Source organism: Stegastes partitus, unplaced genomic scaffold (genome assembly GCF_000690725.1).
Source record: "Stegastes partitus isolate 25-593 unplaced genomic scaffold, Stegastes_partitus-1.0.2 Scaffold1027, whole genome shotgun sequence".
Classification (NCBI taxonomy): domain Eukaryota; kingdom Metazoa; phylum Chordata; class Actinopteri; family Pomacentridae; genus Stegastes; species Stegastes partitus.
The window spans coordinates 208,715-228,969 of NW_007578758.1; the positions used below are offsets into that span (position 1 = coordinate 208,715).

Genomic DNA, 20,255 nt, shown 5'->3' on the forward strand with positions numbered 1-20,255 from the left:
CCACCTTCCAGCCCCCAAAGCATTACCTGACAGATTTATTAATTTTTTCATAAACTTCACTTAGCATGAGAACACCTGCCTCCAAACAAAGCTGTGAAACACTGACGTCAGTCGTGTACTTTACTGACAACGCAACAGAGAAGAATCACAAGACTTGTTTTATAGACGAGGAGAGTTGGCAGCGATGCGTCGTAACATAACAGCGTCTTATTACAGGTGGAGTGAATCATCAAATACCTACAAAATATTAACTTTCACATTTCAGACATGAATCTTAAATTCATGTCTCAAATACCTCAAAGCACCCATGTTCACATGTTTTATGATTTTGTGCAGTACATTGAACAATTAATTACACATCCTGCCTCAGTCTTATCTGACAGGGAGAAGTTTCTCTGGTTGTTTTTGTTGGGTGGGAGAAAGGAGGCATGGGTGGCCTCAGAAAGGTGTCAGAGTTATATTATTATTTAATCCCAGATAAAGCAACTCTGACATCAGACTGACGGAGAAGCTTTTTGTCTTTGTGTAATATTAATTTTGCTGCATGTATGAAAAAATGTGCAGCTTTAACATGTACAACATTGTTCAGTGTGGTTCCATTCCTGTATCCAGACGTGCACTTATTTAAAGGAATAAATGGATATCTGTAGAAGAATCCGTCACATCAAGACAAAGCGCGGTAATGGAGGTTAATATAATGATGAACGCCGATGATAAACATTCCCTCGAAATGAAAGAAAATATTCCACGACTGACAAATCATTTTGCATCAACGTTTAATAACTCACACAGGGATTAAAATACACGCTGGAAAAAGAAAGAGATACCGACTTCCTCGGCCAAAGGCGGCCTCCGTAGACGGTTGTGTAATGCAGCCATAAGATATGTTTTACGATATTGTGTCCCGACAGAAAATTGTTGCTCTCTTGCCATTACAAACATGATAGCTTGTGTTGGTGCTCTCTGCACCTACACATTTAACCAGCAGCTAAATGAATCAAGTCGAGGCAAGCGAAAAAGGATGTCGAAAACTGTTCCGGGAAGTACAAGTTGTAAATTAAGTTAGAAGCAGACAGATGGGGAACATAGATATATTTAAATTTAAAAAAACAAGTTGTAAAGAATTCTTCCCTCTGGTTCCAAATGTACCAGAAGATTTTTTATTTTTTGTCTGAACTTTGTGGTACTTTTGTTAAGCTGGTTAAAAGAGTCCAAACTTAGTTCATGATTAAGTTCGGTAGTTTATCATGTAATAATCGGTCATTATTTCATTCATGCAGTCTTTATTCATACGTTGAATGAATGAGGCGATAAGTCTTCCTGTCCGTGACTCAGTGCTTTGACGGGGTCGCTGTGAGACATGGCTTTCACTCACACGCTATTTTTAACTCGTGTGCTGCGCTGCTGGCTTTCGGCTAGTGATGTCTGATCTGAAAGTGTCCAAACTTTTATAGTTACAAACAATCATGAGAGGATATGAAGTGAAGTGGTAATTTAAAAAAAAAGAAGAAGCAGAAATGAGGAGCAAAGTTTTACTCGTGATGCACTTATTTGATTATTGATTTGTCGTAGCATCCCCCCCACCTCCAAAGATTCATGTTTGAAAATCTTCCAGTGAGACCAATAGGTGGCAGAAGTTGCCAACGAGATCCAACGAGACGTGACGTACGTTCCACCGTTTCCAGGCAAAGGTGAGAGAAACTTCCTAGTCAATCTCTCAAGTGCCACTTTGTCTGATAGCTTTCCACTCCAGCGAGAGGTGTGAGTAGAAAGAGTGGGGGAGGAAAGAAGGAAGGAAGGAAGGAAGGGAGGGAAGGAGGGAGGGAGGGAGGGAGAGCACAAGGGAATGGAGGTAAATGCCACCACGAGCACTTCGTGATGTTTAAGCCTCACAGTTTGTCACTTCTTGGCAATTATCTTACCGTGAGCAACAATAGCACAACAACAATTCACAAGACTGCAGAGCACATCACCTCACCAGATGGAGGAGGATAATTTTAACCAGAGAACGTGCATCCTCTGAAAGCAAGTGAAACGTATGCAATGTGATAGCGGTGGTGTGTGTGTGTGGTGACGACAAGTTCAGTTAGCATGTGGAGCAAACGTTTAGAGTCAGGTAATGGGAAGCATGTTGTGGAAAGAAAACAGTCATCAGAGGAGCTGCAGCGTGATCTAAGTGTGAGAGCAGCAAACAAGTGTTTTCATATCAGCTGCAATGAATTTGAAATTACAATAACTGTGGTTTGTTTGACTTGTTGAGGCAGAAACGCTTCAGCACCTTGGCCTCCCGTCGGCTTGAAAGTCGGTTAGAAATGATCAGCAGCCGTCGCAGGTTCAATCACTTATGACAAGAGAGGAGGTAAATCTTCCAGCGGTTAAGGAGTGTGACTAACATCGCAGATACAACAAGAACATCATGGTTTGTGTGGTTTCACATACCTAGACTGTGGCAGCGCTGAAGAAATGTCTGACTGCGCCCATTACCATCCCACTAAAGAGATAAATAAATGCTCCGGCTTGTTTGTGTTTGTTTAAAGGCGCCGAGCCCGGGATGCAGCAGTGGTGCCCCTGCAAAATAGAGAGCAAGGAACTGTCTTGGTGGAATATTTGGAAAGAACCAATCAAACAGGCTTCATTGCACCGTCCAAAACTTGACATTTTCAGCTTGTAAGAGGTTGTTGAAAACCCAGATAGTGGAAGGGGAGGAGAAAGCTGTGAGACATACCTGCAGTCATTCCTGACCTTGAGAAAGTTTGGGTTTTTTGTCAGTGGGAGGAAGAGTGATAAGATTTGTCATAAATATAAGAAATTAAAAGTTTTCAAAGTGCTTTAAAGCTCTAATCAATATTTGGTATGACATCATTTTTGTCTTTTAAACGGCATCAGTTCTCTCACTTGTCCACATTTTCCTTTCAGGCAGGTTGTTGAAACTTTACGGAGAACTTGCCACAGTTCTTCTGTGGATTTAGGTTTCAGTGTTTGTCTCCTCTCATAACCCCAGACTGACTCCATGATGTTAAGATCAGGGCTCTGGGGGGAAACGCGCTCTGCTGCAGGACTCCTTGTTCTTCTTGTTGCTGAAGATAGTGATATATTCTGGCTTTATGTTTGTTGTTTTGCTGCAGAAGGTGTTTGCTACTGATCAGATGCCTCTCTGTCTAAAAATTTTTTGCATAGCTCTGTGCAGATGTTTATATATAAATGACATCTCATTCATTCATTGGTGGTGATTTTTAAAGATTTCTCTGTAGGAGACGGGATGGACCTGCAGTGACTACAGAGGGTCTCGACTGATGCTGTAAACATGAAGGCCTCTCATTTAAATTCTCCTACACGTGCACATAAAGTTGCAGCGAGCTAAACTTTCGTGAGTGCATTAGCAAACAAAAAAGGAACCACATGTTGCTCACAATTAATTCAATGCCAGGGTAGCCTTAAAAACGAGCACGAACTCGGTGTGAACGAAGCAGCGAGGCGATCACTCCTGTGTCTGAACGCAGACTTAATGACCTGTTAAGAAACTTGGCAAGAGAAGGAGTAATTTGAACTCCACGCTGCTTATTAGTTTAGCTTTTACGCAAAACAAGCAGATGTTTTACGATGTAATATGATTTATTACTGAAGTAATTGATCATCATTAGAAATATTCGTTGGGAATTTGTTATTTTTTCATCTGTTTATCTGGGAAATATTTCAGCTAATAGAAACGAATAAAATAAATGCGTCTGCCAAAATAAAATTATAATTTAGTTGAGGTTTTTTTTTCTTTTTTAGATGCGCTCTGCTTGAAGGGATCCAGACAGGAATGCTGTTTCTTAAGATCTGAGCTCAAATTTATGGCTGACACCTTTATAGCTTTACCAACTTGGCATTTCTATAGTATTTCGTTATTTTTCTAACGATGCACAGCGCTGTATGTCAGGACCTGCTGGCGTTTCTGGCGTTGGCAAGTTTGCACATGACAGCCGCAGCATCAGTTATAAAAAGTGACTCCACCCAGAGCCTGACACATTTAACAGCATCACATCTGTCCGCAGGAGCCGACAACATCAAGAAATACTGGAGCCGCTACTACCAGGGGTCACAGGGTGTAGTCTTCGTACTGGATAGCGCGTCATCGGACGAGGACCTCGAAGCGGCGCGTAATGAGCTCCACTCTGCCCTGCAGCACCCACAGCTCTGCACACTGCCTTTCCTCATCCTTGCCAATCACCAGGACAAGCCTGCTGCGAGGACGCCAAACCAGGTAAACTGGTCTGTTTACGGCGCCGTTAATAATGCATCCCGTGATTGTCTTTCACATACAAACGCTGCCCTTTCCACAGATTTATAAAACATTAAATGCCTGTCTTGAGCGGGGAAAAAAAACCCAACATAATTTTGCATAATTCATGGCACGCATTCTGCCTGTAAATACTATGTACACTCATACATATGAATGGGTCTTTTCAGTGTCGCACTAATACGTCTATTTGTACACAACAGGCCCATTATGACAGACTCACAATTAACAGTGTGCAACATAATGACTCTAATGTTGTCAGTGTCATTTTTAAAAATCGGAGCATCTTGTAAAACCCCTACTTTTTAGCGGAGGTGGAGTGAAAGCATTTGCATGTCGCCGTCGACCAAGGAGCCGAGACAACAAGGTTGGGTCTTCCAAAGCATCATAAGACCTCTGTAGTCTGCTGTGTTGTGTTGAGAGAAGCCTCATCTGGAATAGCAGCGTCTTCTCTGGCAGCCAAGCCTTGACCAAGATATCGCAGATAAAGTCTCCTCACAGTACCAGAATGTAGTGCAGAGCCAACGCCATGTGGGTCCTCTAAGGTTTAGTGTAGGGGTGTAGTACATTTTGAAGTTGGGGCCAGGTGAAGGTGGAGACGATGTTCTGCTGTACTGCAAAGGAAGGAGGCATTTTAGGTGTTGTGGACAGAGCTGGGACTAGTATGAAGTGGAAGTATCCTTTCTAGGGTTTAAGAGACGGCGCTGTCTTCAAGAAGACGTGGTTAACAACGGAGAGGCCATACGGACAATGATCGAGCAGAATGACTCGTCTTATGTTAATCTTAGGGTTTGTTATTTGACTTTGCGTTTGTCTAGTAATGGGTGACTTGTAATGAACACAGAAGCTGAGCAGTGGGTTTGAAATGTTGTCGTCTGATCAACATCTTGTGATTATAATGGATTGTGTGTCCCGGCACCCAAACATTTAAGGACAGAATAAAGAGGCTGAACATCCAGAAAGTTGCTCGGAGGACATGTTTGTCCTTGAACTTACAAAGGAGTCAGTTGAGTTGGTTTGAGGACGACTCCTTGTGTCAGTAGAGTCCAGGGCAGTCTCACGTGAAACCCACAAAACCCCTCAAGATCTGTATGAGGTTGAGGGAAGTGGACCAGAAGTCATATATACATGATGCATATCTCAGTTTTTGTGTGCTAATGTTTCAGTTGTAAGTCGGAGCCACATGTTTGCTGTCACAAGCCCTTTTTTTTTTTATTTAAACAGGACATGATCAGCACCACCATTGTGCATATTTTGTTGTGAAATACATAAAATGAGTGTTCTCAGGTATGTTGGTCTAATAATAACCATTTCACTGGGTGTTTAAACTGTTTTCACTTCATCTTTGAGCATCCGTTTTGTACCTTAAGTGCACATGGACAAGCAAAATCGAAACTGGTAGCTCCACGAGGATTTGCAATCAGCGGCTCACCTTTAACCCATTCAGTGTCCACAGGTGTGTTGGTCTTGCAGCACTTTTTTCATGTTTTATTTCCCCATATCAACAAACTTTGCTCACTGTTTCCACAAATGTAATATTAAAATAAATAGAAGATAAAACATCTTGAAACTTAAAGATGCTATTTATTGTTGTCTCTAAATGTCGTAGGAGAACCTATGAGACGGTGAGGTCATGTTTGCATGAAGATGGAACGGGAAAATAGAGACATGCTCGTCTGGCAAATGTGAGAGAGAAGAGAACTGCACTGGCAAGAAGCAGTTATCACAACATCAAACTGTTCTGATCGAAACTGTCTCATCCTGTAGCCTGTCTGCAAATATATCAACAGTTGATATCCCACCTGACCTTAGCTGTGGGTAGAAAGACGTCTGGACTGATGCCACCGTGGTCTGAATCCATCTGTAGGCCAGTCCAAAGCATTCTGTCATCAGCTATCGCGGCTCGACTTCATGTCTTAATTTGTTTTCCTGAAACAGCTACTGTATATAAGTTTGCAAATGATCATTCAGCATGGTCCGGCCATAAAATGCGGACATGTGCTTCCAAGATGCTGGCTTCTTTTTTTACATTTAGTTTTTTTTTTTTTATCCTTGTTGGTAAATGGTCCCTGAAACGGCTTTTGGCCTCTGAGACAGATTCCATAAACCTTCCAGTTTGTCTCTGTATGTTTTTTCACCTCATTGAAGGCACGTTATTTACTGATTTGGCTTCAATACGTAATTCTTATCTAAGTGCCTTGTAATTTCTTCCAGTAAATTCGAATTCGGCACAGGTAATTCAAGTCTTACTCCAGTCTCATGCATACTTTTTGAATGACTGGTCTGAAGGGCTGCAGGCTCCATATTTGGCTGCATATAGACCACATAGGAAGCATCATACTTTGGACTGATCAGCTTACAAGCACTGGCAAACCCCATTACCACAGTTTGGTTGTCTCAAATAGAGTTTCCATCAAAAGAATGGCTGCAGGAAATATCATAGTGGATAGTAGGTCATGTCACCACCTCCCCTCAGGACAAAACGAGGGTATTCTGACCCACCTTCCCGTTCTCTAGCCCTGCTCTACCTCCCCACCTCCTCACACAGGGAGCCTCCTGGAGTGGGATGTTATGGCTAACGTTCCCTATGCAGTGCTCGCTCATGTTTCAAAAAACCTGGAACCTCATTTTCCTGCACAAACTCACACACGCCAACGTATCGACACGCACATGAATCATCTGCATGGGCCTATTTAATGTTTCTGAAGGACAACAAAGATGGACACCTGGAGAGAGGAGCATCTGTATTTTGTGGCCCAGACCACCGCCGTTGCCGCTCCGCCGCGATGCGAGCTGTGCGTTGGGAAATGAACGGGAGAAAAGTTCTATACCAGATCCTGTTGTGACCCAACGTGACTCCAAGTGATGCAAAACCTTTCACTCCACTTGAATCTGTTTAGTTTAACTAATGAGTATGGATTGGATGAACTTGTAGTCACGAAAACGCAGTAATTTTATTGATGTTTTAAATGGCGGCTGCTTGCCTTAAGCCCTTTAAACACCGGCCTCTTTGTTGGTCCCCGTAACGAACCCACTTATTCCAGCCGGTGACCGGCCCGCGCTCGGCCAGCGGTCTTAGCGTGACGCGTCCTCTGCCGTGTTTGACCCGCCATCGTATCGGTCTGTGGAAGTATTGACTTTGCTGAACTGTTTACAAACACTGATGACACGTGAGACTGGCTTATAGGGACGGAGGGACGAGACGGATGTCGCCCAAAGGCACGTTTTCCATCCTGTTCGAGGGCCATCTCAGTTCACCATGAGTGACTTACATAAAGGGAGCTGTTGAGAGTGGCTGAGGAGCCTGATGGATATGAATGCAGCTGTAATACTCTGTCTACCATCAGGTAAACATAACCGGGTTTCTGGACTTCATTGGCTGATGTTTTGTTTGCTGTATATGAAGATTTTCCTTCAGGATGAGTAAAGTTTTTATTAGATCTTATATTTGGCTGCACTGTCACGCTCTTTCTGCCTCAGTCAAGGAATCCATGTATGCAGATTACAGTTACTTCTTTACTTTGATTTATTGTGATAGGGATCATATTACAAAAAATACTCCATTTTTAACATCATATTCAATATGTTTCTGACAAGTTGGTGTTGACATATGGCTTAGAATGTGTTGTCAGTAGTGATAAATAACTGAATTGGTAGGATCTCTAGGGTGCCACAATCACAGCGCTAAGAGCTGTTTTATATGTTTGGGTGGCTTTCTATTGTGTTTAAATTCTCTGTAACCTGTTTGCTAGTTTGAATTTACATGCTCATTATGAGTGTCACCATGCCTGTGTGCGCATATCATCATCTGACTCATGGTTTGTCACTGAAGGAACTTAATGTCCAGTGACTCACGCATAATCTTTGCTAAACTGAAACGAAAATTTAAACCAACTGTGAAAGAAAAAGTTGCCTCCACCTCTCCTCTTACACTGAGTTCCTTTGTCTCTGTGCTGTATACGAGGCCCAGGAATGACGTACTGACCCATGCTGGCTCATTATGGACGGTCTAACGTCAGGTGATATCATGCGTCACATAAAAGATGGAAAAAACGGAAAAGACTGTTAGTCCTGCCTCTCTACTAGAGAGCAAACTTTCTCCTCTATATGTTAGCAGTCAGTTGCTTTACATCCACAGAGGTGGAAGCTTATTTTTCAGTTTATCTGAGGTTCCATTGCTACTGGTTTTAGTTAGAGATTTATCTTAGTTATGGGACTTTACATCTTTGAAGTACAGTCGTGACTCAATAATCCGACACTAAATGTAAAACCTTCTTTTAGGTCGGATAGCAAGGCTGTCGGATTGTCAAGACGGAGGTCCAGATACAAGGAGGGCTTGATGCTGGAAGGCTCATTAGTTGTTCATTATTGTTCATAGTTGTTATAATAACTAGTGTATTGTTAGAACACAACGCATTGCTGGATTTCAGCCTGACTGACTGGTGCACTTGTGTATGTTCCGCTGCTGATGCTAGTTTAGTTAGCGCTCACACTTCTGTTTCCTCCATCGGTGGCGGCGGGGGAGTGGCAGATACGCTCCACCGTTACCATCCATGTTTACTTCCATAAACACTGAGCACGCTCGCTGCGTGTGACGTCGTCGTGTCCTCTTCTGCGCATGCGGGACACTTTTGGCTCGTATGAAGTTCACACAGCAGATCACATACAAGTCGCATTGAACTGGAAACGTGAAGGAAGTCACAAAGAAATCCTCATTGAGCATCAAGTCCTGCAGTGTGAACGTAGCCAATCTGTGGGATTGTTCAGTCAGATAATACGCCGTCATCCTGATTGGTGACATTAAATGTCATGTCGGAGTCAGAATCCAAGGCTGTCGCTATGTTAAGGCTGTTTTTATGGGTTTAATGGATTTCTAAATTTCTGTGCCACTTGTTGCAGATCACCCCAAAGTTGTGCATCAGAAAGTTTTGTTTTTTCGGGCTCAGCAAGTAAATTTCTCTCAATTCTTTCACTTTCTTGTAGAATCCTAAATATAGCAATGCTAGCTCTACCTCTGTAATTTATTTTCATGTGTTTTATAAACACACAAAGACCCATAATTGCAGCCTGATGTCAACAGCAGTCACATACTATCACATACATACTCATTACTAAGATTAATATTAGTTTGTGATGGTCTAAGGTACATCCTCCTGTCGACCCCTAACTTCTATACGGTTCGTCTTCAGGAAGTTTGGGAATATTTATATATTCACATTACTTATTGATAAAGGTTATCAAAACACTCTACTGTAGAGCCAAGTTGCTTAATATTGAATGAAAATTACACTAAAAGTACCAAGGTGCATCAGAAACAGGTAGCACAGCGCTCTTAGCCCTGCCCCGGCTGTGCCTCCTCAGCTGAGGATAAAAGCACAAATAAAGATATGTCACTTCTTATTTCCGATCTCTCTGCCGTATACATACATACATACATACATACATACATACATGCAGTATGCATCCACAGTGTCATGCGTTGCACCAGTCATTCTCAGCTCGTCAAAACCCTCAAAGGATCGTCTTTTCCACATGCACGACCCAAATAATCTCACATCCATGCATCCTTTTAAAGGTCTCATGTACGACACCGTATATTCTCAGAATGTTATGTATGTTTTCATTATTTATTAGCATTTCCATGAGCTTTTTTCCAAAGTAGAGAAGTCCTGCTCAGGGTCAGTGCACATTTACTCTGAGATGCTCTGAGCTTCACAGAAGACGTTGCGTATTCGTCGGGTCATCGCAAGGTTAGGAGAGCGAGCAAATCCAGCTAACGTGAAGGTTTACCATGGTGAGGTTGAAGAGTTATGAGTTATGATAGATTCTAGCAGGAAACGAAAACGATCAAATCACTGTAATCTGTGACACTTGATCCACCAAAGCAGTTTGTTTTGGGAAACTCAATCATGTTGCATTCTTTGTTAACTATCTTTATAAGACAGATCGCTCAAAATTGAAAGAAACATGCATACGTAGGGTATCTGAGCTGCTGAATCATAACCTGATGGTGTCTCAGCTACACTTTGATTTAACTGGAATCTGATTTCTGCATCAAATATTCAGGGAAACATCGCTCTCTCTGATTAAAGTTTGCATGGATGATAAATACAACAGCACCAGAGAAGTGACACAACAAAATAAAGCCAGTCGGAGCTGTGTGTTGTTTATGGCTTTAATCTTCGAGGGCTTGTTGGTGTCTCCAGTAACAATTTTTCTAAACAGGAATGTTCTGAAGCACATTAAATTTGTTTCTCTTTGTCCCCGTAATCTGTTTTGATATTTTTTTTGGCATCTTGAAAAACTCAAGGCTCGGCGGTTAGCGATGCGCTTTAAAGTTCTTTTCTGCGCATTACGATAAAAGAAATTTAAAAGGATGGTGAATGTAAACATGAATGTGTACATCCCCTCGGAGGATTATAACGGGGCGTATCGCGTTTCAGCCGGGGACCAAGCATGCACAGGAAAACCATGTTGTGTCACTGAAATGCTGATCTAGATTGGAATATTAGATTAGGCTCACAGATGAATGAAATTATGTATTGGTGCAGATTTTTATTGGAACATGTATCTGATTTTGCAAGCGTCCCGCTGCAGCCCCTTCGCTCCTCCAGAGGGTTTCAATCTGAACTCCGCAAACCTCCAAAGACGGCAGCTGCGTTTCAGGTTTTTGCTTCTTGTGAATGTTTGACAAGCACCACCCATGAAACAAGCCCAGATTTAGTTGGTCTGAGTTCTATTGGCAGCCCTTCTGGTGATGACACTGTACACAAATGACGTCTCCGTGTTGACCTTCTTCTCACAGCAACCGCTCTGTTGACAGAACAAGGTGGCTCATTTCCGTAGCACACGCACACACTCTGCGTTGGCCGGCGCTGTTTTCTGGGGCACCGCTTGTTTATGGTGTCACGTTGGTGACTTAGGGTGTTTCTGGCACTGTGAGAGCGAGGGGTGAGAGAAGGCGGCGGTGGGCTGAGACAGCTTAGCGGGCCTGTTAAGCCCTCACTGGGGCCCTCTGTGCTACAGCAAGTGTTTTTCGGGAGCAGGGTGGGTCTGGAGGAGGCAGAAGGAAACGTGGGACAGAATTCCTTGTTGACATCAATCTCCTGCCGTTGGGGGGCCCAAGGAAGCCGGGGAGGAGTAGAGGGGAGGTCGCCCTGTTGATATAACACCTCAACAAAGCAGGTCTGTTTAGATGGCAGGGCCTAATGGACTGCATCCACGAGAGGCTCTTGTTTTAGAAAAACGCTATCAGAGGTAAAAGTCTTTCTGGAGCTATTGGCACTCGTGTTATCTGAAGACCAGATAGAAGGCAGAATGAAACTGATGATACACTGCTTGAAGAATGGAAAAAACAATGGAGGCCAGGACTGAGTCATGGCGCAGGGTGTGGGGGCTGACAAAAAAAAAAAAAATACTGTAAACAGTGGAAAAAGGGGCAGGCTGTAATATCTAACCTTGAAAGCCATGTGAAAAGTCTTCCCTCCAGGATTGAAGACAGAGACACTGAAATGTTGTGGTCAGAGTCCTCAGATGATTGAGTGGGACGAGCACCCAACACACTGTCTTTTTCTCTTTCTCTTTCTCTTTCACTCACTCACTCATTCACTGGAACAGTCCCTTCATGCATTCGTTCATCGCGCCTGCTCTGATCCGCGGCACATCTGTTTCCAGTGTACCAAATTTAAATCTGATGCTGCTTATGCGTTGTGACACCACACAGACAAGCAGCCACTCAAATGCGTCACACTGCACAATTGCGGGGCATTTACAAGCGAATAAAATTAATTACAGACATTTTGTAAATTGCGCTTTTCAAACAGCTTGTTCCAACTCTGGTCTCGGTTTCCGGAAAGCGACGACGACCGTACCAGGAAGCAGGACGGAGACAGTGACGGATCCTCACCTCCTCGGCAACCGGCATGCAAACAGTCATTAATCATCAATTTGCCGTGTTTTGACAGAAGCAGACAGGCAGACACACACATGCACTCAGACACATGCAGGCACATTGACGTCGACATTGTTTGTTTCGTATGTGGCATGTGTTTTTTTTTTGTTTTTTTGCCCTCAGCTGATTCTAGAGGGAATGAATTTCCTCGCTAAACAATTTCTTCCCCCCGTCTTTGGCTACTATTGACCGCTGTTGACTCAATCACAAGCCAAACTGAGAACGTCTCATTTGTTGTCAAGACCTGCATAAACAAGCTTTTTTTTTTTTTCCTACAGTGGGTCAAGGGAAAGTTTAAACCACTTCCCCACAAACCTTTCCTCACCACCGGAGTATAGCTGCAGAATTATCAGCTCACTGAGGGAGCACAGAGCGGGAACCCCGGGTGTTGTGGCCTTTTGCTCCAACATGTCTGCATCTATATCCCACGTTGTAACACTTACATGCTGTGTATGTATGAGTGTGTCAGAGAGACACAAGGGGGGTGATAGACAGTGAAGAAAAGCATTACACAAATCCTGAAATGCCATCTGATGAGTGGTAAAGTGAGACTTTGCATCTGCACTGCACAGATGAAGTCACTGTTGGCCGGTTGCCTCGGATTTAACCCTTCATTTAAATGCTGATATTTGGTTTTTTATTGGATAGTGTTTGCTAATTCTTTCCTGACTTCACTCTGTACAGTTGTACTTGTTCCTACTTGTGGCGGCTGTGGCTCAGGTGGTCACAAGGTTGGTGGTTCGATCCCCAAGACACTGAACCCGAAGTTGGCAGCACCTTGCATGGCAGCTCTGTGGCCATTGGTGTATGAATGGGTGAATGAGAAACACACTGTAAAGCCGCTCAGGTAGAACAGCGCTATCTAAGTGCAGACCATTCACCATTTTACCATTTCCTTGTGTTCCTGTGGAGGGATTCCAGCCTTAAATCAAAGTATAGTCACAATGTTGAGTTGTACGTTCACTTCATCGCTCCTTGAAGTTCGAGGTGTAGAAAAGAAGGCATGATAAGTATTCACTTTCTCTTCTCTTCTCACAACCCCAGAGTTTGAATACTATCAGTTTCATTGATAAAGCGCCAGAGACAGGAAGTTCCTAACCTCTGGCCTCTCTCATTTTATGCCCACTCCCTTTTTTTTTTTTTCTAGCTTTCATTCATCTGCCCAAAGCAGCTCACCCTGAACTTGACACTCGAGTCCTTTCACAACATTGTGCTGAAAAACTGGCTCTGAACTCTATCAGTTGCTTAACTGTGGAAATTCTGTAAGAAATTCAACTCTGTACCTCGTCTTCTACAAACACATGGGTTGCCTTTAGGTACAAGCTGAACCCCCCTGAGTGTTTCCTTTATGGCCTAAAAAAAAAAAAATCCTCGTGTCATTTATGTTTTTGATGTCATTCCACATCCCCTCCAATCTTTTCTCTCTCCTCAGTTTTAAGCTCAAAATAAAACTATGCTCTCGCCTTCGCCTCTAAAAATGTTGAACCCACTCCAGCATGTGAAAAAGCCATAACTCACTGGAAGGCCAGTGTTCTGGGGGGGGGAACATCCTCACCAACCCCACAGCTGAGTGCGTTTGTCCGCAGCCAGTTTCTGTTCTCCTGTGGTCCGCAGGAATGTGGCTCACAGCGATGGAAAACCCACAACCGACAAGTTGTCCTCGCCGTGTGAGAGGTCTCATTTGACGATGCCTGTGTTCTGAAACTGAATGACGGATGTGATTACCAGTTTTTTCGTCATCTCTTGTAATGTGTGCACTGGGTGAATCATTTTATGTCTCTGGTGAAGCTAAACTGTGGTAATGCACACGCTGTATGTCGTAATAAGATGTTTGAATTATTCAGTCAGCGCTGCATCGAGCAGGATGCGAGTATTTCCCACTCTTGGATCTTTTACCTCTTGACCTGCCCGTCATATTCGAGGCTCACACCTAATAGACACGTCCCGATCGGCGATTGGTGAGACTGTCAGCGGCGGCTATAGGTGAGGCCACCGCCGGAGATTAAGAGGGTGGCCGGGTCATGGTGTAGGGAAGTAATTGTTAGCCGGCCTTTTTGTCTCTATTATCAGGCTTTCTGAAATAAAGTGGGTGGAGTGGGGGGCATGGGGGCCGGCCCTGGCTCTCTGTTTGATCATTGATCTCCATGACCCCATTTGAAGGGTCTTAATCTCTCTGTTGACCTCCTCCAGGATTTTTTTTTTTTGAGGAAGGGTTACAGGGGTGGATGTTGACGGGAACTATCAAGAGAGTGAGGATGCTGCAGGGAAAGTGGTGGTGCTGGTGGTGGTGGTGGTGGGGGGTTGCTTTTCTGCTTGAGTGGAGAAAGGGGGCTGCGACGAGTTTGGAGGATGTGCAGATTCACACGTGTGCACACGGACAAGTCGATGCAAATCTGACGCGTGGAGCTCAACTTTTATTTGTCTCATTACTTAACCACAGGTACTCAGCCAGAGTTTACATTCGCTCAGAATAGCTGCGAGAAGATGTGGTTTGGTTATCTAGTGCCAGCAGGTCTTTTCTGTTATTTCCCTTCCTTTTTAAATCCTTTTCCCGCTTTAATCTAATCATTGTGATCATTTGTCGAAGTCGTCTTAGTATTATCATAACACAAGAACACGTAGCAGTTACTCATCCCCAGCTGGCACAAAGGTGATTTTCTGTCCCGTCCTGTCCGATCCCGTAACATGGAGCTTTCATCTGAGGATGTTCTCCCATCCCGCAAATGTCTAGCTCTATCCCCAAAGAAGCTTTAAGGCTAACTTTCCTCTAGCCTTTGTGCCTCCAAGTCCCCAAGGCAGCGCTCTCCATGACAATAAGAGGATAACGCTGTCTCTGTCTTCAGGGCTCAAACTAAATGTTGTGACAAGACAACCAGACTGCACCCTTTCACATATATCTGAACTGCAACTGAGCTGCAGACCGTCGGTGTTGTCCGTAGTATTCTCTGTATGCTGACAACTGACAATAGGCTGCGGGATTTATGTGGCTGCAAGACTTATGCATGAAACGTATGCTTTTATTGTAAACAGAAATAGTCCATTTATTTGTTTTCAGTCATCTAAAGCTGCTTGAAGCACAGTTTAATTAACGAGGGAAGTGCTTTTTCACACCTCTACTGTCAATGAGTGGTCGTATTTGTTGACCTTTCAGCAAGAAAGCATATTTCTGATGGGGCCATCTACACTCATTTAAACGCTCTCATGTCCAGTCAAGATCCAGATGAGGTTTAAGACGGTTTTCAGTTTTTCAATTTATCTTAGTTGATGATTCAAAGAGTTCCCCAAGAAAAAACCTGATTACAAGCATGTATATTGTCTAATAAGTTGTTACTGTAGGCTACAAATATCTTCAGTTATGACTCACGACAAACACGTAGAGACAAGACCAGACTGTGGCGCGAGGATTCTGGTCTTTTTGATTCACTAAATGAAGCGACAGAGCAAAGTGGAAGGTTGTACAGAAGTCTTCCAAGTGCCCACAACAGTTACCGACACTCAGAAAGTAATCGTGGCTCTACAGACGTTAGATATTTAACTACATTTTTTTTAAAATTGGTTTCTACCACATGGCCCTGTGGTAGAAGTAAAAACAAAACATGGAGGATATTCTGAAGTTTAAACAGTTTAATGAAATAAACAAAATAAAATGCAAATTGGATGTAGAAATCTGATCTATGTTGGGTTTTTATAAAGAAGGAAATGAAAACCAGGTGGTAAGTGTTGTTTCCCCCTTTCATTTTATTATTCTATTTCATAATCCTTTAAAAAAAAAAAAGTATTGAGAACGAAAAGTAAATCATCTTTGGAAGAAGTAAAAGTTTTTTCCTTTAATAGATTATCCACTACAGCAGATGGAGATACCACTACCCAGTTGTTTTATTCACCGATATTTGTTTCCTTTGCAGCTTTGTCATTAATACCATCCTGGTTTTGCTCAGGAATGATCAATTTTTCCTTAATCTGGTTACTGGTTTATGATTTGCATGAAATATTCTGATTTTTTACGCTTAGATTTGTTTATTTTTCACACAAACTGCACTAAATGTAAAAACGGAGCGGCTTCTTTTTAACCAAGCGAGATATGTGTAGAAACACTCGAGCTGCTATAATCACAAGCACTGAGGAAATAAATGCACCGCTTTGGAAATAATTACTAGACGACTGCCGCTCCCTTTGCAGCTCTTGGTGGAGCTTCGCTGCGTTTTTAGACGAAAGGCGTCATAAAGAACAGTTCTGCTGATTCCAAGCTGCTGAGCAATAACTGTCTTGCTGTATTCCTATTTGTGGTCACTTCGTTTAGGAGTTTAGTGATCATTTAGTCTGGGTTACCTTTTGGCTTTGCATATACAGTTTGTGCACAAAATGAAGATGTTTCCTGCAATGTGGTGCGGATTTGAAAATGTTTACAGCTTCAGTCATATTTTTAAATAATGTTGAATTATTGTGAAACTTTGTTCATGCTGTTTATAAGATGCTGTATTTATTATTTATGATCAAATTCAAACTAAATGATCAGCGTTGAAGGCCAGTTGTTGAAGGGAGGTCTGGAGAGACAGATGTATTTATATCTCCTCAGCATCTGGCTCAAACGCTTTGCTTTAAACAATAAGAATTCAGTCTCTCGTTTGAATGACTTTTGGTGCATTTATAGTTTTTTTGAACTCATATCTAATACGCTCAAGACACATGACGTCACCAAGTGTTGCTTAAGTTGATAAGCTGCAGTTCTGCTGTCGGTTCCTGTCACCGTGCAACGAACAACAGTCCATAATGTGACCAGTATTTGGATGCATTTCAATGTATTTGTCAGCTTAAATATGCTTAAACCCATTCTAAAGTAAACCGCGGCCCAATGTGGGACATTTCTTCTTCAGAAGATGGAAGAGAGGACATATGGGATGGACTTTAACTTTGTTTAAGGCAGTACTTAATTAGTAAGTAAGTTGATCATGTATAATAATGAAATAAATCTCATAATTAGACCTCACACTACTGCGCTGCAGGATGTTCTGATTATTGTTGGACAGCACGATGCAAAAGCAGCTGAAAACAGTCGCACAACTTTACATTGTGCTGCAATCAATAGAGTTTTTCTTTTGTTAACCAGACACTTGTGAGGTCGACACATTTCCAAAGTAGTCTGCTTAGTTTCTAATCCTTTCAACAGACTAACATTAAAAACAGCCAGGGCTCTGAGCAACCGCTTCAGGTGGTCCATTTGATTTGATTACAGAGAATAACTCACACAAAGTTGTTTTGAAACCAGATTTGTGCGTAATGACTTCTGAGAAGGGATGGAATTTGCAGCCTCCTTCCTTTGATTTTTAGTTTCGCTGACATAAATCACAGTTTTGCAACTCACTGAGGTCACTGTGTTTTCCTTTCTTTGTAACTGCTCTCTGTCCCGGCGCAATTAACAGCTGATGATAAGGTGTTTTTGGGGGGAACTCTTTATTTTGCGAGGCTTTAATGTCGAGCAGCGCGAAAACATCCAACCGGCTCGGCGAGGAGAAGAAACAACACGACAGGAAGAGCGGGAGAAGAGGAGATGGGAATGTTTTCATTTGACTGTCTTTGGTATTCAGGCCAGATAATTAAGTCGTGCTTTTAACTTGTCTCTTCTTCAAGACCTCCAGATGCGCCCGAGTGTTGTCAGACAAGGTGTGTTGCAACACGCCCATCCGTGAGCAGCTGTGCGGATGTGCTCATTTATGCATGCGAGCGCCGCGCAACCCCTGGAAATCAAACAGCTTTACATCAACAGACCTTTTTCTTTTTTTTTGACTATAATCTCCTTTCCTCATTGTGTCACACTTCCCCCTCCACACACACACACACACATCATGATGTTATGTGGTCAATTCACTGCTCGCCCTCAGGAATGCAGCTACACTCCCATCTAAACCACAAGTAGATACCCACACATGCAGACGCTGTGGTCTCCCTCTCCTTCACTGTCCTCCGCTGGAAAAGGTTTAAAAAAAAAAAACTAACTCACACAAAGTCCCCGGGAAGGAAACCATAAAGAGTGGATTTGATGTGAAGAGGAAAACCACAGTGCTGGGTGAATTGTGATAATGACAGACGGAACACTTCCTGGCTTCTTGTTTTGAGAGCAGATACTGATCTCGAGCAGTGTTACCTAAGATACTCGGTGTAGCCAAGCACAGAGATTATACTGACGGGGCCGTGGAAAAGCGAGAGGGCTGAGGAAACACAAGGCTGCAAATGAGAATGGTATTGCGGCAGAGCGTCAGCGCCCCAGACCTCCCCTTCTTGCTTATCTTCCTGCCCATCGTCTGGGGCTCTTTTATCAGCACGCCGATTGTATCCAGGCCGCGGGCTTTTATGTAGCTAGAACAGTCTTATCAAGCTGTAATATCGCTGATGAGGAACTGATGGGCAGCTCTTTTCATGTATTTTTAGCATATTTACTCCTCTAAACAGAAACAGTAGTGTGTTTTTGCTTTTAGTAGACGGGGTTGGCTGTTTCCTTTCCATTAGGACTACTCCCTTTCTCATCCATCATTATTAACAACCTTCACACTTACACCCATTGGAGCATTTTTTATTCCAGATAAGCGGTGTGTCGGATTATTCGATGACCACAAAATGACTTCCACGGAGTCGTCGCTACGTAATGCGTGTAGTGAAGCTGCTTTTGTCGGCTGCTGCATGGACTGTACACGCCAACACTCGACCTATTGTCACTCATATAATGATGCTCTGCTCTCTGTCCAAGCCTTTGTGTTTTAGCATCTGCATTCCTTCATGGCACAACCACCTCCAGATGTTATCCTCCTATAGTATACCCATGTACAGTTTTTTTTTTTCAGTAAAAGCAGGGAACCCTCGCCTCTGTTGGATTTCCCCCTATAAAGCCGCTTTATTTGCCAATGTTTTTCATCTCTTCAAAAGACTTTGACATTGGAGACCCTCAACTGAGCATTCTGGATAAAACATTAAGGGAAGCAGGCCTCACAAACAAACTCTCAGCCTGACTTAAAAAAGACAAATGACAGCTTAGGATATACGACTGAAGTTTTGTAAAGAAAAACAAGAGCAAAGCCAAGCAGGTACATTGCACGACCGACACTTCCTCACTACGGTACAGTAATAAAGTGAGTGCTATCACTGCAGCGTTGTTCTCTGATCTCGCTCCACCATCTGCAGCATTATTCTGAGCTCTCCTTTCTTATTAACTAATGTTCATATCAGGAGTGGTTCAGTGTTTGTTGCTGATATATGATAGACTGTTTTTGAGCCATCTGTAATGTTTCACAATAAAATGTTGTTTGCGTTTCCTGTTGGTGGTCTGTACGGGTAGAGGCACATGTATTTCTGTTTCATTTCGTTTTCCCGTCCATCCTGCAGCCATCTTGCCCCCTGTAATGGCAACCATGACAGATCTGTGGGCTTGTCAGGTACCATCAGTGCAAAGCTGGTGCCATGTGACGCCCCCGGCGGCTTGCCAAAAGCTAATTGTGCTAATTGGCGAGCGCCAATCCTGTAACAAGGCTTTGAGGGGCGACCCACCGACACAGATGAAAGCACTAAGATTTGTCTTGTGTCAAGGACTTGCGGGTAATCGGTGCGTCCGCTGACCTGAAGGCCAGAAGGGCAGAACCACAGCACTAAGGCCAGTCTGTGTGTGGAGATGGGAGTGGACAGGGACGGGAACTGGAGGCTTCCCAGACATCAGGATCTAGAGATTAAAGGCTTTTTTCTGATACTAACAATTTCTCCTTAAATCTCTACACATTAAACAGAAAAATATTTTTATGTATCACGGTTCCAAAATAAGTTTTGATGTTGTATTTTCTCTGTTTGTTCGTTTGTTTTCTAACATTTACTTAAATCAGAAATCAACACTAACCAAAGATTATTTCTGTAAAATCAAAACATGTCATTCTTCTTTTTTTTTTTTTCTTCAGGCTTTGTGTGCAACAAAACGTTGGTCCTTTGCTCGTCTCTGTGAAGCAGTGGAGCACATACAGTATAATCTAGTCTCAGGATTGATAG

At 43.0% G+C, this 20,255-nt stretch overlaps 1 protein-coding gene across 1 annotated transcript in view; it reads left to right on the forward strand.

Moving 5' to 3' along the window:
• Window positions 1-20,255, forward strand: part of LOC103367210 (ADP-ribosylation factor-like protein 15) — a 109,114-nt gene that overhangs the window by 60,680 nt on the left and 28,179 nt on the right. Inside the window, exon 4 of the mRNA XM_008295175.1 lies at window positions 4,038-4,246. Within this exon, the coding sequence (XP_008293397.1) occupies window positions 4,038-4,246 (209 nt within the window). The remainder of the gene's footprint in view (window positions 1-4,037; window positions 4,247-20,255) is intronic.